Here is a 14,452-nt window from a genome sequence, read left to right on the forward strand (position 1 = left end):
CCACCCCACCCTCTCCCACTTATTGGCCCTGGCATTCCCCTACACTGGGGCACAGAACCTTCACAGGCGGAGGTCCTCTCCTATTGATGATTGAATTTGCAATCCTCTACTATACACATGCTGCCAGGACAATCAGACCCACCATGTGCAGTCCTTGGTTAGTGTTTGAGACCCTGGGAGCTCTGAGGGTACTAGTTAGTTCATATTGTTGTTCGTCCTAAGGGGCTGCAAACCCCTCAGCTCCATAGGTCCTTTCTCTAACTCCTTCATTGGGGACCATATACTCAGTTCAATGGATGGCTGTGAGCCTCTACATCTGTATTAGTCAGGTACTGTCAGAGCCTCTCAGGAGATAGCAGGCAACAGGGCTAGTTATCTTATTCTGATTGGTGCAGTATCAAACAAAGGATCTCTTCAGGCATTGGTTGGCTTGCTCATGGGGGCTGTTTTTGGCTTCATTGCCCCCTTACCTAACTCCTGTACCTGGTAAGCCCCTGGAATGGGTTGAGCTGGAAAGTCCCTGAATTTTAGTTAGTGGGGGTCAGGGTGTCCTCAGAGTTCAGTACAGGGAGGGGTAGAGCATCTACTCTTGTTCTTACAGGTCTTATCAGTTATTTTATGTTCTGGTCAGCTTTTAGTTCATCCCAGCCCCCCTGACCTGAAAAACTTTGTTTTTCTTATACAAGTAGATGTACTTGTAGTTACTATAGGTAATTTCGACTTATTATTTCTTTCTACTATAGGTAATTTTGGCTTATTATTTCTTTCTCAAAAGTCTTGTTTTTACTTTTGTTTCTACAGAAAGAGTAGAACGTTTGTTTATTTGGGAGTGGGGCTTGCGACACTCATAGTGAGAAACCATGCTGCTTGTTCGAAACCATGGCTGTAACGAACGCTGTAAGATAGCAATTTAGTAGTCACTTGTTTTTCAGAACACACATAGGGTACTAGAGAAGGAGTGATTTGTAAAGAATAAACATTTATTTCTTACTGTCCCGGAGGCTGGACAGTACAAAGCTGAAGTGACTGCCTCTAGGGTGGGAATGTCTTACTGAATCATCCTGTGTTGACAAGTAAAAAATAGGAGGGAGTGAAAGACACATATACACACACATATACATACACACACAGATACACACACACACACACGGGGGGGGGGCACCTCAATTCTGTGACTCATTGCCTCTACATCTGTATCCCAGCTACGTTCTTTTACCTACCTCCAACTTGTAGGATGGAAGCCCGTAACACAGGGTAACTGGAGAAGCAGTTCTGTAAAAAGTATACAAAGTAACTGTGGTGACCACAGTTAAGATGGGCTTTCCTTTGTCAGTTCACCTAGTCTAGGTATTTTCTTATAGGTTTGCATGCATCGCAAGTGACTATAGATCTCATCAAGGTGAAATATTAACCTCCAGAGCCTCTTACTCCTTATCTGGCTGGCATTGGTCAAGTTGACTTTAATATTCCAGACCTCAGTTTTCTCATCTGGGAACTAAGCATGGCTTCTGTTTCTATTCATTAAAGTTGGACACAATAAATGAAATAACATACTTAAAACAGTAAAATGGACTACCTTGCAGTTAACCCTTCAGTAAGATTGACTATCGTTTAAAAATGTTTAGAGTTAGTTACTTTATTTTACATGTAGGAGTGTTTTGTGCACTTCTATGTGTGCGCACCACATACACGCAGTACCCATAGGAGTCCGAAGAAAGCCTCGGACTCCCCAGCATTAGCCGCTATCTAACTCATTTTAACAGCTTTTGCTAACTTCTGATGGGATCTTAGGTTAGGCTCTGTGTATTAATAGATTGAGGAAGCTCAGTTGTTGTGTTCAATGAGGGATGCTGGTGAACCACCTGCTTACATCCCTTCTCTTCTTGCCCTGTGGTCCCCAGTGCTGTTCTAGCTTCTTCCAATGAAAAAAAAAATCGTCTGGTCCCCAAATGCTGGCCCCAGTAACTCATGCAGTTGTGTGTGTGTGTTGTGTATATGTGTGGACCGTTGTAAAAATGTCTGTTATGGCTACTCCTATTCTCAAAAGTTTATCAAAGAGAGAGAGGTATAACAGACTCTTAAAAATGTTTCCAGTTGACTAGTAGCCGATACAAATAGATTTACAGAGCATTTCTATAAATAATTTCTATATTTCTATAAATAATTTCTACAAACCACAAAGGGTGGTTTTGCTACAGAAGGCCATGTTACCGCATCAAGCAGTGGGTAACATCAAAATGATATTAAAAATGCCAAGCATATTAAATACCCCTCTCTCTTACACATACACATGATTCTAATAGGTCATGGTCAGCTCTGGCCTACCCATCTCTACTCCTCTTTCTTTTATTTTTCCCATTAATTAATTAATTAATTTGCTCCTACTCCTCCCAGTCCCCCCTCACACACCCCCTTCCCCCTCCCCCCTTCCCCATCACCTTTGAGAAGGGGGTAGGGCCCCTGGATACCAACCTACCCCTGCAACTCAAGTCTCTGCAAGACTAGGTGCATCCTCTCCTACTGAGGCCAAACAAGACAGCCCATTTAGGGGAGCAGGATCCACAGTCAGCCCCTCTTTCTAGTCATGTCTAAAATGCCACATTGCCCCACCTCCACATTCCCCCTTCTCCAAACCTGCCAGTGCGGAGTGGAGGTCAGCGGGCTCTGTGCCTCCAATGTTCTTAATGACTGTTCTATGTTCCCACGGTGCCAAACACTCTTTAGAAATGTGACATCTAACCCCATACACATCCTTTTGTTTGTTCGTGAGATGATATGGTCATGCTTGTGACACACCAGCTTGTGTTTAGCAAATAGCTGCTATCATGTTAAGGCTAGAACAATAAACAAATATGTTTACCTCCTAGGAATACAGGAACAAAATCAAAATTGTAAACTGGATTAGTCAAATGATGGGTAGGTGTGTCTGGTGAGTGAGAATGCTCAGAGAAGTGGGAAATGAAGAGTAACATCTGAATGTAACTGGCAAAAAAAAAGAGAAAACAAATAGATGATGAAGTTGAGTAAGTGGTAAGTAGATGTGTCTAAGATCAGATTAACTGATACATGTGGTATGTCCTTTCCTGAGAGTCACTTGTACCTAGCGAGGTACGAGTGGCCACATGCTCCCCATCTGTGGAGGAATCCATGTAACACGATGTGATGAGTCAGAGGCATGCCATGGTTAGATTTGCGTCTGTTGTAGGACAGGGCTTATATGTAGATTCTATAACTGCTGGTGCTTTCACATGTAACACGATATGATGAGTCAGAGGCATGCCATGGATTAGTTTTGCATCTGTTGTAGGACAGGGCTTATATGTAGATTCTATAACTGCTGGTGCTTTCACATGCCGAGACTTTCCTCTAACTGTAACGCTGCATAGATTTGCCTACATTAGCCATAAAGTCGCATCCTCTGGATGTAACTTTGCTCTTCCTGGATGGAACTGTGGATTCGCTGGAAGAACACGCGTGAAGACTGGTCTCCAGCCGCTTTGCTTACCTCTGTTTGATGGAAGCAGGCAGGCAGAAAAATAGCAAGCAGCACCCTCTTGTGTTCCAGTTCAGTGCCGCCCGCCCTCTGGTATCAGATCTTTGCTTCCTGGCAGCAGCCAGTATTAGAGCTTTTTTTTTCCCCCTGGGGTCCAGAAACCCTTGGCACTGAGGACTCATGGCTCTTTGTACTCCTGTGGTAAGCAGGGCCTGCAGGGCCTTCTCTCTGGCTCCTGGGAGCCTTTTTATCAGTGTCTGCTCTCTTTCCTTGTGCCTCTACTTCTTTCTCATTTCCTATTCTGCCAGTTCTGAAGGGTTCAACTGTTCATAACCCCCGCTTCACTAATAATAAATCCTTTTTCTCATATATCCTTACAGTTTCCCTTCCCTCTACCCCTCCCAGTTTCTCCCCAATCCCTTTCCCATTCGGACCTACTCCCTTTCAGACTCTAATTAGAAAAGAATAAGTCTCTTGTTGAAGCTATGTCCAGTTCTTCCTCCCAACCCCACGCTCCCAGAAATAAGACTCAGACTCAAAATATATTCACAATACTTTGGCCATACATCCATATAGTTGACTAGATATAACTTAAAATATCCCATTTATTCTAGTCTACATTCTACCACATGGCTGGTTACCTGTGCTCAGGTCCCATGAGTCCATCTTGTCACATCTTCCCTGTGACTCTCCCACCTGACTTTCCCTCAGAATCCTCTCTCTCCCAAATGTCCCACCTGTATTTCCGGCATAGGCTATCGGCTTTTTAATTAACAGGTGATCCACCCACACAATACACAAGATATTCTCTCCACAGTTTCTAAGAGATAACGGCAAAACACAACAAAATTAAGTATAATGAGGTAAAACAAAACCCATCACATCGGGCAAACCAACGAAAGGAAGAGAGCCCCAAGAAAAGGCACAAAAGTCAGGGATCCACTCGTTCACACACAGAAGTCCCATAAACATGCTAAGCTGAGAGCTGTAACATATAGGCAGAGGACCTGTTGCAGAGCCTATGCTTGCTGCTTCAGTCTCTGTGACTTCATTTCACTTCAGAGAAGTTATTGCTCAGTTGATTTAGAGAGACTTGTTTCCCTGGTGTCCACATCCCCTCTCGCTCCCACACTCCCATTTCTTCTGCTGCAGGCTTCCCTGAGCTCTGATGGGAAGCGATTTGATGGAGACAACGCACTCAGAGATGTGTGTTCCAAGGGCTTTCTCTCTCTGCACAATGTCCGGCCCTGGGTCTCTGTATTTGTTCCCATCTGCTGCAGGAGGAAGCCTCTCTGGTGATGGCTGAAAAAGACACTGATCTATGAGTATAGCAGAATACCATTAGGAGTCATTTTATTGTTACCTTTGTTGTTGTTGTTGTTGTTCTTGGTCAGTCACCCAAGCAGTGCTGGTATGGAGTCCATTTTGTATAGTGGGCCTTAGTCAAATCAAACATTGGTTTATTAATCCCACAAGTTTAGTGCATGCCCTAGCAGATCTATTTTGCCGGCAAGACAGATTGTAGATCGAAGGTTTCATGGCTGCACAAGTGTTTGTGTTTCTCTCTGGGTATCCTGCAGAGTACCTTCCATACCAAAGACCCCAGAACACGGGGATGAGGGTTCTATGTAGGCACCAGCTACCTTCTCCATGTTCAGTGAGATGTGTAGGCAGTCTCTTCAGCAGTTGGACCTTGCTGTCAGTTGATGGGGAGTAACCTGTTGCTTTGGTTGTAGCCTGGGGTTTTGGGTGATTTCCATGGGGCCCTTTGACTAACAACTTAAATTGGATGTGACACAGTACAAGTAACGAAGCTTCTTTGGTGACAAGAGATGGCCAGATGGGACTCAGTCTTCCTCATTATTTAGAGACTTCATTTGGATCACCTTTATGTGCTTTAAAAAGTTTCCACTGTGCTAAGTTTCTATACTACCCCTCAAAAGGCCCTCAAGTCTAGATGATTTGCACTCTAATCCCTCCCCCAACACTGTCTTTCCCTTCCTTCCACACCTGATTCTCCCATTTTCATCCCCAACTGCCCCAAGTCCATCCATAAAATCTATTATAGTTCCTCCTCCAATGAAGATTCATGTGTCTCCATAATCCTTTCCTCTATACCTAACCTATCTGGGTATCCAGATTGTAGGTTAGTTATCATTTATTTAATGGGTAATATCTACCTACAAAGAGTACATACCACATTTATCTTTCTGGGTCCGGGTTACCTCACTCGGGAAGATTTTTCCTAGTTACATCCATTTGCCTGCAAATTTCATAATATCATTTTTTTTTTAAATTTTATGAAATTTTTACTAGTCAATCCTTTTCCTTCCAACCATAAAAAAAAAAGAGAGAGAGGGGAGAAAGAAAGAAAAGAGAGAGGAAAAAGAAAGAAAAAGAGAGGAGAAAGAAAAAGAATGAGAAGAAAGGAAGAAAGAAAGAAGGAAAGAAAGGAAGAAAGAAAGGCAGGCTCTCAAGGGTCTTACAAAAAAGGTAGTGGGCCAGGTCTGGCTACAGACTTTGGCTCTAGATGGGTGAACTGACAGATTAGTGGCCCAGATACCGCTCGCATAAAACAGATAGGTAGGACCAGAAGTTCAAGTCTGATTCCAAGGAGGCAGGCAGGTCAGAGCTGAGAAGTCTTTGCTTTTCTTATACTTGATCCAGTTAATACAGATATGGCCCCTGGTAGTCATAAGAGCAGGAAACAAGGCCAGGTCCCAAGGAAAGGCGTGGAGGAGGCTGGCAGTGCTGGAGCTGACATCCCAGGGTCTATCCTCTCAGGGCAAGTGCGCACGAAGGGTCTCTGCCCGCTTCAGGTACTCAGCTGCCTTCTTCTTCACACCTTCCCTATGGGCAGGGGATGGGTCGCCTGAGACGCCCTGAAGCAGGATGTGCACCCCATCTTGGTAGCCTTGGAGAGCAGCAGCATAGGCCCCAGCCTTTTCATTCCGCAGGGCTTGAGTGATGAGCTCTGTGACCTGGCCCAGGTAAGCTGGGGCAGGTTCTTCATCCTCAGGCTCTTCCTCCTCCTGTCCTCCTGGCTCCCAGGGTTCCTGGTCCAGCCTTTTGGACTGTACCTCTATGGCTGCCAGCTCACCTGTGTGGGTAGGGCTGGGGCCTGTACTTTCCTCTTTGGAGTAAGGGTCGAAAAGGGCAAGTTCAGCCTCTGAGAGGGGGCCTCGAGCCGGGGAGCCAGACGCTTCCTCGGTGCTGTCACAGCTGAAGAGAAGGTCTAAGGCCTCCTGTGCAGGGCTGGACGGGAGGGGATCCACTGGCACCTCCAACTCCTCCTGGCCCCTCCTTTCCGCAGGCAGTGGCTGGAGTAGCCGGGCCTCATCAGGAGGTGGTGTGGGGATGAGAGGGGGTGGCAAGATTTGCAGGTCCCTGGACACCTCAGAGGGCCGTGTCACCTCCCCGCCCCGGAAAAACTCCTTGAGCTGGGGGCTGTTGTTGAGCGCAGGGATGGGCACTGTGAAGCGCAGCAAGTCCTCTGCACCCTTGCGCCGTTCCTTGATCACTGAGGCTTCAAACCGACCAAACACCTGGGCACGTGGGAATGCCGGAAACTCCTCCAGGCGACGGAAGAGGTTGCGGTGAGTGTAGGCTAAGTCCCCATGGAGCTTACGGAAGTCACTGTATCGCTTCCAGACCACTACCTCTTTGATATCCTCTGGGTCCTTCTTTGAGATGAACTGAGCGGTTACTTTGTACTCTGTGTAACCCTTGGGGTGGGTTCTTGGGTCCGAGACTGTGTAGTGTCGCAGGAATTCATCCTTCGCCTGGCGCGACATGACACCGGTGCTGGCCGCCGGCTCCTTCTCCTGCCTCCTGCACGTCGCCCCCGCTCCGTCCATAATATCATTTTTTTAAAAAACAACTGAGTAGTACTCCACTGTGTAAATGTATCGCATTTTCTTTAGATATTGTTCTATTGAGGGACATCTAGGTTATTTCCGGTATTTGGCAGTTCTATTATGAATAGAGTAGCAAGGAGCATGGTTGAACAAATATCCTTGTGGTAGGATGAAGCTCCCTTTTGGTATATGCCCAACAATAGAATATCTGGATCTTGAGATATATTGATCCTCAACTTTCCAAGGAGCTTCCATATTGATTTCCTTAGTAGGTGTACAAATTTGCATTCCCACCAGCAGTGAATGAGTGGTCCTTTTATTTCACATCCTTGCCAGCATGAACTGTCACTTGAATTATCGATCTTAGCCATTCTGACAGAAGTGAGAATTTTGATTTGCATTTTCCTGATAGCTAAAGGTGTTGAACATTTCTTTGTTTCTCAGCCAGTTGAGTTTCCTATATTGAAAATTCTTTATTTAGTTCTATATCTCATTTTTTAGTTGGAGAATTTGGTGTTTTGATATCTAGTTTCTTGATTTCTTTATTTTTTTAAAACTTTTATTGCATTATGATGAGAAAAGTTATATGATTTCAATTTATCTGAATTTGTTAACATTTAAAAACATATTTTAAGTAAATAGAATTGAATCACATTCTTGTTTCCCTTTTGTACACCCACTCCTCCCAGAGACCCCCCCTTAATACCTACAATATCTTTTTTGTCATATTCCTTAAAATCCTGGGTGTGTCAGAGTGCCTGGGACTCGAGCTTCCTCTGGGTGTTGTGGGACTGGCTGCGGAGCTTGTGCCCAAGGTCTGCTCAGAACACTAACCCAGACAGACCGGAAGGCTCTTGATTTCTTTATATATTTTCTCTATTAGTCCTCTATTGGATGTAGAATTTGTAAAAATCTTTTCCCATTCTGTAGGCTGTCTCTTTGTCTTACTGATGGTGTCCTTTGCCTTACAGAAGCTTTTCAGTTTCATAAGGTCCCATTTATAAGTTGTTGATTTTAGTGCTTGCTCTATGGATGTTCTGTCCAGAAAGTCTTCTCCTGGGCTAACACATTTAAGTCTATTTCCCATTCCCTCTTCTGTCAGGTTCACTGTGTCTGGTTTTATGTTGAGGTCTTTGATCCAACTGGGCTTGAGTTTGTACAGCATGATAAGTATGGGTCTATTTGTATTCTTCTATATACAGAGATTCAGTGGAACCAGCATCATTTGTTGAAGATGCTGTCTCTTTTCCCATGTGTAATGTATGTCTTTTTCATTATATTCCAGTAATATATATTACACACTGTATACATACACACACACACACACACACACACACACATATATATATATATATATATATTTGTATATATGTATGACACCAGGAAGAGTGCTTACAATATAAACTTAAAGAACTTATCATTAAGTGGCAATGATTTCAGTGGACTTCAATGATACTTTATTACTTTTAATACCTGTCCAGTGTCCAGGAAGAGATAGATTTCCCTGATCTGTCTCAAAAGCAATTTTGTCTAATCTCATTCATAGTAATAAATTACAGCCAACATAGAGAAGCAGAAAGTCACTCTCTAGACTCATTATTATGAATTCCCACCTGTGATGACCGTTCGCCTTCATCTGCAAGATCTGAAAAGGGAGAAGTCAATGGCATCATTTTCTACACTCTACCAACCTCCAGAAATAATCTATGAAAGCTAGCCAACCACAAAATTATGGGACAGTCCTGCAAATTCCCTTGTTGCTGACATTAACTCACACATTGAGGGACTTCCTCAAACCGCGGTCAAGTTACATAATTCAGTAGAAGGATTCACATTGAGTTACAGAAAACTGATACTGTGGTTAGAGTTGATAGGGTTAGTTTACAACCAGAGAATGGTTATAGAGTAATGACTAATGTGACTGAAGGGAAGAGACCCTGGAACTGAGTCCAGGAGGATTCTACGTACACCTATTCCAATTACTCACTGCCCATGGACTCACCAAGGGTTTTATTTTTTCTGATTGACATGTGACAATTGAGTCACATGACAATACATTGAGTATTGTCTATCAGGAAAGCACATCAAAACCTAGAGCTAGTGTTGGGATGTGGGCATGACTAGATGCTTAGGGCTAGTCTCAAATTTCAGCCCTTCAGGAGTTTGAGCTGATATGGTATGTGATCCAAAGCCCTTACACAAAATTATTTTACTGGTAACTGGTACAAGTCTTGGCTAAACACATACAGTTCTCTCAGTCACGGTATTTCTTTTTTTTCATTTTAATCATTTTATTTCAAGTATATTTAAAAATCATAAATGGGGTTTGTAATCCAAAGCTGAAACATATCTTCTTCAGACTCTGACAAGCAATTCCAAACCTTACGTTCCAAACCCATTTCCTTTGCTATCTTTTCCCAGATTTCTGAGGCCTAGGATTTAAACTGCTCTATTTTAAATGGACATGACTCTTATACACGTGTTGATAAAAATTTTCTGAAAACTGTCCGTTAAGTATAAAGAATGGTTTCCATTCAAAGATTAGCAGTGTGAGAAAAAAAAAAAACCCATTAACCATTTATCAAGAATTCAATTCTGTCAGGAGCAGTGCCATTCTCTAGAACACAGAAGACCAAGTTCAATTATGCTTACAGAATTGGGTAACAGAGGTCTCCATCTTGCTTAATCATCATGATGCTGTCACTGAGATGTGCTGGGAGAAGAAAATCCCAGGTGCCACTGAAAGGAGCAGGTTACTTCTGAGGACAAGCGCTGCCTTGGTAACTTCTGGATGGCGGCAGGGGCTAGGTGAGGTGTTGGCAGTCACGGTATTTCAAAGACTCCTTTATCACCTGTCATAGTCTGAGGACAAACGTTAATCCTCTCTTTGGGTGAAGCTACAGGGTTACCTTTCTTTTCTCTCTCCTCCTCCTCCTCTCCATCTTTTCCTCCTTTTCCTCCTCTTCCTTGTTCTATTTCCCCCACCTTGTCTCTCTTCCCCCTCCCCTTTCTGACTCTACCATTGAGCTACACTCAAGATCCTCAAGGATCTTTATGGTCCTTATACTATACAACTTCTTTAAAAGCATTGGTTAAATATCCTTTTCTCAAAAGTTAAGTATATTGAGTAAAAGATCAGAAATGAAGTTGCCTTAGTCATTTGGCTTTCTAAAGCAAAATGCAATGGAATGGAATAGTTTATATAAAATAGAAACTTACAGTTTCTCACAGTTTGGGGATGTGGGATGCTGGTAGATTCAGTGACTGGTGAGGCTAGATTCTGTGGTCACAGATTAAGCTTCTCACTGAATCTTATAGTGGAAAAGGTCAGAGATCTTCTAGGCCTTGTTAGACTTATTCGTGAGGACCTCACTTTCATGCTTTAATCAATTCTTAGAGGTTTCCCTTCCTGATATCATCATCTGTGGGGTTAAGATTTCTTCAGATGTATAAAGGGGGTGCAATCCTTACAGAACAGACTGTAAGGTTTAGTTTTGATTTAGAACGGGCTCATAGGATATTCTAACACTGGTTGACTGATAATGTGAATCTAGTTCCTAACTACTCTTTCCTTATTGCCATGGAACAGACCAAAAGGAAATGGTGAAACATTGGCCAAGGGCTGGTGACCTGGAGGAAATCCATTCTTGGGTCACATTGCTTGTGATTTAGTTAGGGTTTCTATTGTTATAATGCAAAACCCTGACCAAAGCAACTTGGGGAGGGAAGGGTTCATTTGGTTTACATTTCCATATCATTAGTCCATCCCGGAAGGAAGTCAGGACAGGAACTCAAACAGGGAAGTAACTAGGAGGCCAGAGCTAATGCAGAGGTCATGGGAGGGTGTTGCTTACTGGCATGCTCCTCACACTTTGCTTAGTCAGCTTTCTTATAGAACCCAAGACCACCATCTCTGGGATGGCACCACCTACAATGGGCTGGGACCTCCCCTATCAATCACTAATTAAGAAAATGCCCTCCAGCCAGATCTTATGCAGACATTTTCTCAGTTGAGGTTCCCTCCTCTCAGATGACTCTACCTTGTGTCAGGTTGACATAAACCCAGCCAATATAGCTTCTTAGATACACAGCAGCGCAGATCAGGTGAAAGTGAAGGGTTCTAACGGTAGCTTCCAGACCCACTCAGCAGATCAGGAGAGCGCCACTAGAAAGGGCTCACCTTGACTTTTATTTGCTACCTCAAAAAGCCAGAAGAGGTTGAATGTTAGCCTCGAAATTGTGAAGATCTGAGTTTAGAAATGCGCTCTAACGACAATCCCCCTTCTTCCCCTTATTTTCAGTGCTATTCTATCAACCTGTCTATGGACTGGAGCTTTCACAAGTTTTTAGAAAGAAATCCAATTTTGTTGAGGTTTGGTCGATTGCTATGTATTGTATTGCTAAATTCTAGACCTGAAGGTCTAGGCCTATGAGTGACTTCTCATGTTTATACACTTCTGTTGTGTAAACCTTGTTTCTTGATTTAAAACTATTTGTTAAATAAAATTGGCTACAGCCAGTTACTGGAGGGAGTAGAGGTAGATGGGTTAGGAGTGACCTGGCTGGAGGAGGAGAGACCAGGGGAGAAGGAGGAAGAAGAGGAAGGGAGGGAGAGGAAGCCACCATGAGAGGAGATGGACAACAAGCACAGGGCCAGGAGAAACAGCAAGTATCTAGGGTACAGCACTGGGGAGGTAGCCAGGCCAGCAGTTAGAAGAGTAGGTTAGGGTTACCTCCAGTCAAAGCCAAATAAAATAACCATAGTCTGAGTCTCATTTATTTGTAAGCTAGTTGGGGATAAGTTTAAATTGATTGTACCACACAATTTTATTAAGTACATGTTGCTTAATCAATCATGGTGTCTTAAGCAAGATAGGGACAGATCATCAATAGCAAGTTTGAATGACTGAAAAACATTTTCTCTATGAAAGAGCAAATTAGTTCTTAGAAACAAACAAACAAACAAGCAAACAAGCACACACACATAAACCTATGATAAAAAAAAAGTTGTAGTTTCAAGGCCAGACTGGACTTGAACCTACGATCTCGAGCCTCACCGTTTTCAGCATGAAGATTACAGGTCTCTGCCCTCATACAGGAAACCCTAGTGATGCCTTTGTTCTAACATGGATGTTTATGCAATAGTCCTCTGCTGAGAGTGGTTTTGTCTTACAAGGGACATTTGATGATTTCTGGAGACGTTTTAGGTTATTACAACTGGAACCCAGAGTGTGTACATGTGCTCTGGGGGTCCAAACTCAGGTCTTCATGCTTACACACAGGTACTTCACAATCTGAGCTCTCTCTCTAGGTCTATATTGGATTTTTATATAGCTTATTGCAAGTAGAGTGCATTACCAAAGGTAATGTGTAGTTAAAATTTCAAATAACACTAAATTTCCCTCTGAAATGAAATGTATACTTCTATCAGGTGCATGTGTGTGTGTGTGTGTTTCCCACTACTTTTAAAACCATTTGGAATCTATTAATTCAATTATTATTTTTTTCAACTTGAAGGAAACAATAGTTTTACCTAATTTGCATTTCTCAAATTTCCAGCATGAGTTGGTGTTTTTTGATATGTCTCCTGGCTATTTTCGTCTTCTTATTTGTGTGACTTTCCCTGGGGCATGTGAAGGTAACATCTGCTTCTGAAGGGACAGCACCAGTTGCCCAAAGAGTGATTCATATATGATTATCTTGATCAGTGGAAGGAGTCATCAGGGGTGAGCTAGAGAACAGTGGACAACCAGACAGCTACATTTTCCTAAAGCCACCAGCTCATCTAGCTACTGAACCCTCATTTTATATGATTCTAAGCAAGAGCAGAATAGATACAAACCTCTGCTCACAGCACTTCCCAGTTTTAAAGCAGCAGAACTGATTCCAAGCTTAGATAACATATTGCACAGACTCCTGGTAAGCTGTACACGTAATGTGTTCTCCATCCTTCCTTTGGCAGGGACCTTGCTGGTCTAGGGAAACTGAGAAGGATGAAGCTTGGCCCGTAGAGAATCTCAATGGTCGCTTGATGCAAAGTAGAGTTACTCTGAATAGGATTCAGGGCCCTAGTCTCATCTCACTATACTACTTTATGAATGGACTATTCAGATCCATCCACAGTGCACATAGCTCCATAACCTCATCACATCTCATTTCTATATTTGGCAACATCAACAGCTCAGTTCTCCATGTATGTCTATTTGGTTTCTTCTATCTATCTATCTATCTATCTATCTATCTATCTATCTATCTATCTATCTATCCACCTGTCCATCTGCCTATAGACAGGGTCTTTATATGTATCCCTGATAAGCCTAAGTCTGCCGTCCTAAGTTTTTGTTTTCTCATAGTGATACATGGTCTGTCCATGGGATACCCAGAGGCATTGCTTGTGGTCCCATTTGGAAGGATTCTCTCCGTTCCCTACGGTTGAGTCTGGTGCTCCGGGTCAAGGCCTGATGTTCCTTTTATAACTAGAGCTTAGTCTGTCTCAATTTCTCTTTGTCCTTGTCTATGATTTACTATTGTCCTTTCTTACCACCTCCCTGATGAGAACCTCAGGTCTTCAAATCCATTAATTTTCTGCCAATTTCCTTTAAAATGTTCTAGCTTTCTTCCTACTTTGCAAATCAGTCTCTACCGACTTCATTTACATGTTTCTTTCTTTGCCATCCCTCCAGTGCTGGTATTTCTGGGGCTTTCCTCTGTACCCACCATCACTTCATACATTCTAAGTGAAACTCTTAATATGCATACATATGACATGACTTGTTCACATGCCTGGTATGTAATTCATATTTCTCTCTTCTTTCTCTCTCTCTCTATATTTGTATATCTGTATCTTATACTTCCTAATATTAACATATTCAAGAACTGTATCATTTTTCAGGTCCCAATACTGCCACCTACTGTTATGATCACTCAAGCCAGAAACCAGACCCCTTTCCCCATTCTTATCCTTATACACAACCAAGTATTAAGCTCTGCCCATTGTGACCTCTTCTCTTTTTAATCTCCCTAGATTTCATCATGATCTTTGTTATTACTAGGGTGGACCCATCCCATAACCTTATACTATGTCCTTCTTTCTTTCTTTTTT

General features: G+C 42.8%; 2 protein-coding genes across 3 annotated transcripts in view; both read right to left on the minus strand.

Annotated features, from left to right (window-relative positions):
* The window catches only part of Slamf7 (SLAM family member 7), a 27,653-nt gene extending 26,390 nt beyond the window's left edge, over window positions 1–1,263 (minus strand). The window contains exon 1 of one of the 2 annotated variants that reach the window (XM_031389637.1): window positions 1,221–1,263. The gene's annotated coding sequence lies outside the window, so the exon portion shown is untranslated. The remainder of the gene's footprint in view (window positions 1–1,220) is intronic. The other variant, XM_031389618.1, reaches the window with a different exon arrangement.
* Window positions 1,264–4,892: 3,629 nt separating this feature from the next.
* On the minus strand, window positions 4,893–7,692 carry LOC116103508 (sorting nexin-15). The gene has a single exon (XM_031389582.1). The coding sequence runs from the start codon at window positions 7,348–7,350 to the stop codon at window positions 6,274–6,276; it is 1,077 nt and encodes a 358-aa protein (XP_031245442.1). The 5' UTR covers window positions 7,351–7,692; the 3' UTR covers window positions 4,893–6,273.
* Window positions 7,693–14,452: the final 6,760 nt, after the last annotated feature.

This window comes from Mastomys coucha, unplaced genomic scaffold, assembly GCF_008632895.1.
Source record: "Mastomys coucha isolate ucsf_1 unplaced genomic scaffold, UCSF_Mcou_1 pScaffold1, whole genome shotgun sequence".
In the NCBI taxonomy this organism is placed as follows: Eukaryota; Metazoa; Chordata; class Mammalia; order Rodentia; family Muridae; genus Mastomys; species Mastomys coucha.

Excerpts from the sequence above, each read along its gene's own strand:
- LOC116103508 (XM_031389582.1), bottom strand. The coding sequence starts at position 7,350 with ATGGACGGAGCGGGGGCGACGTGCAGGAGGCAGGAGAAGGAGCCGGCG.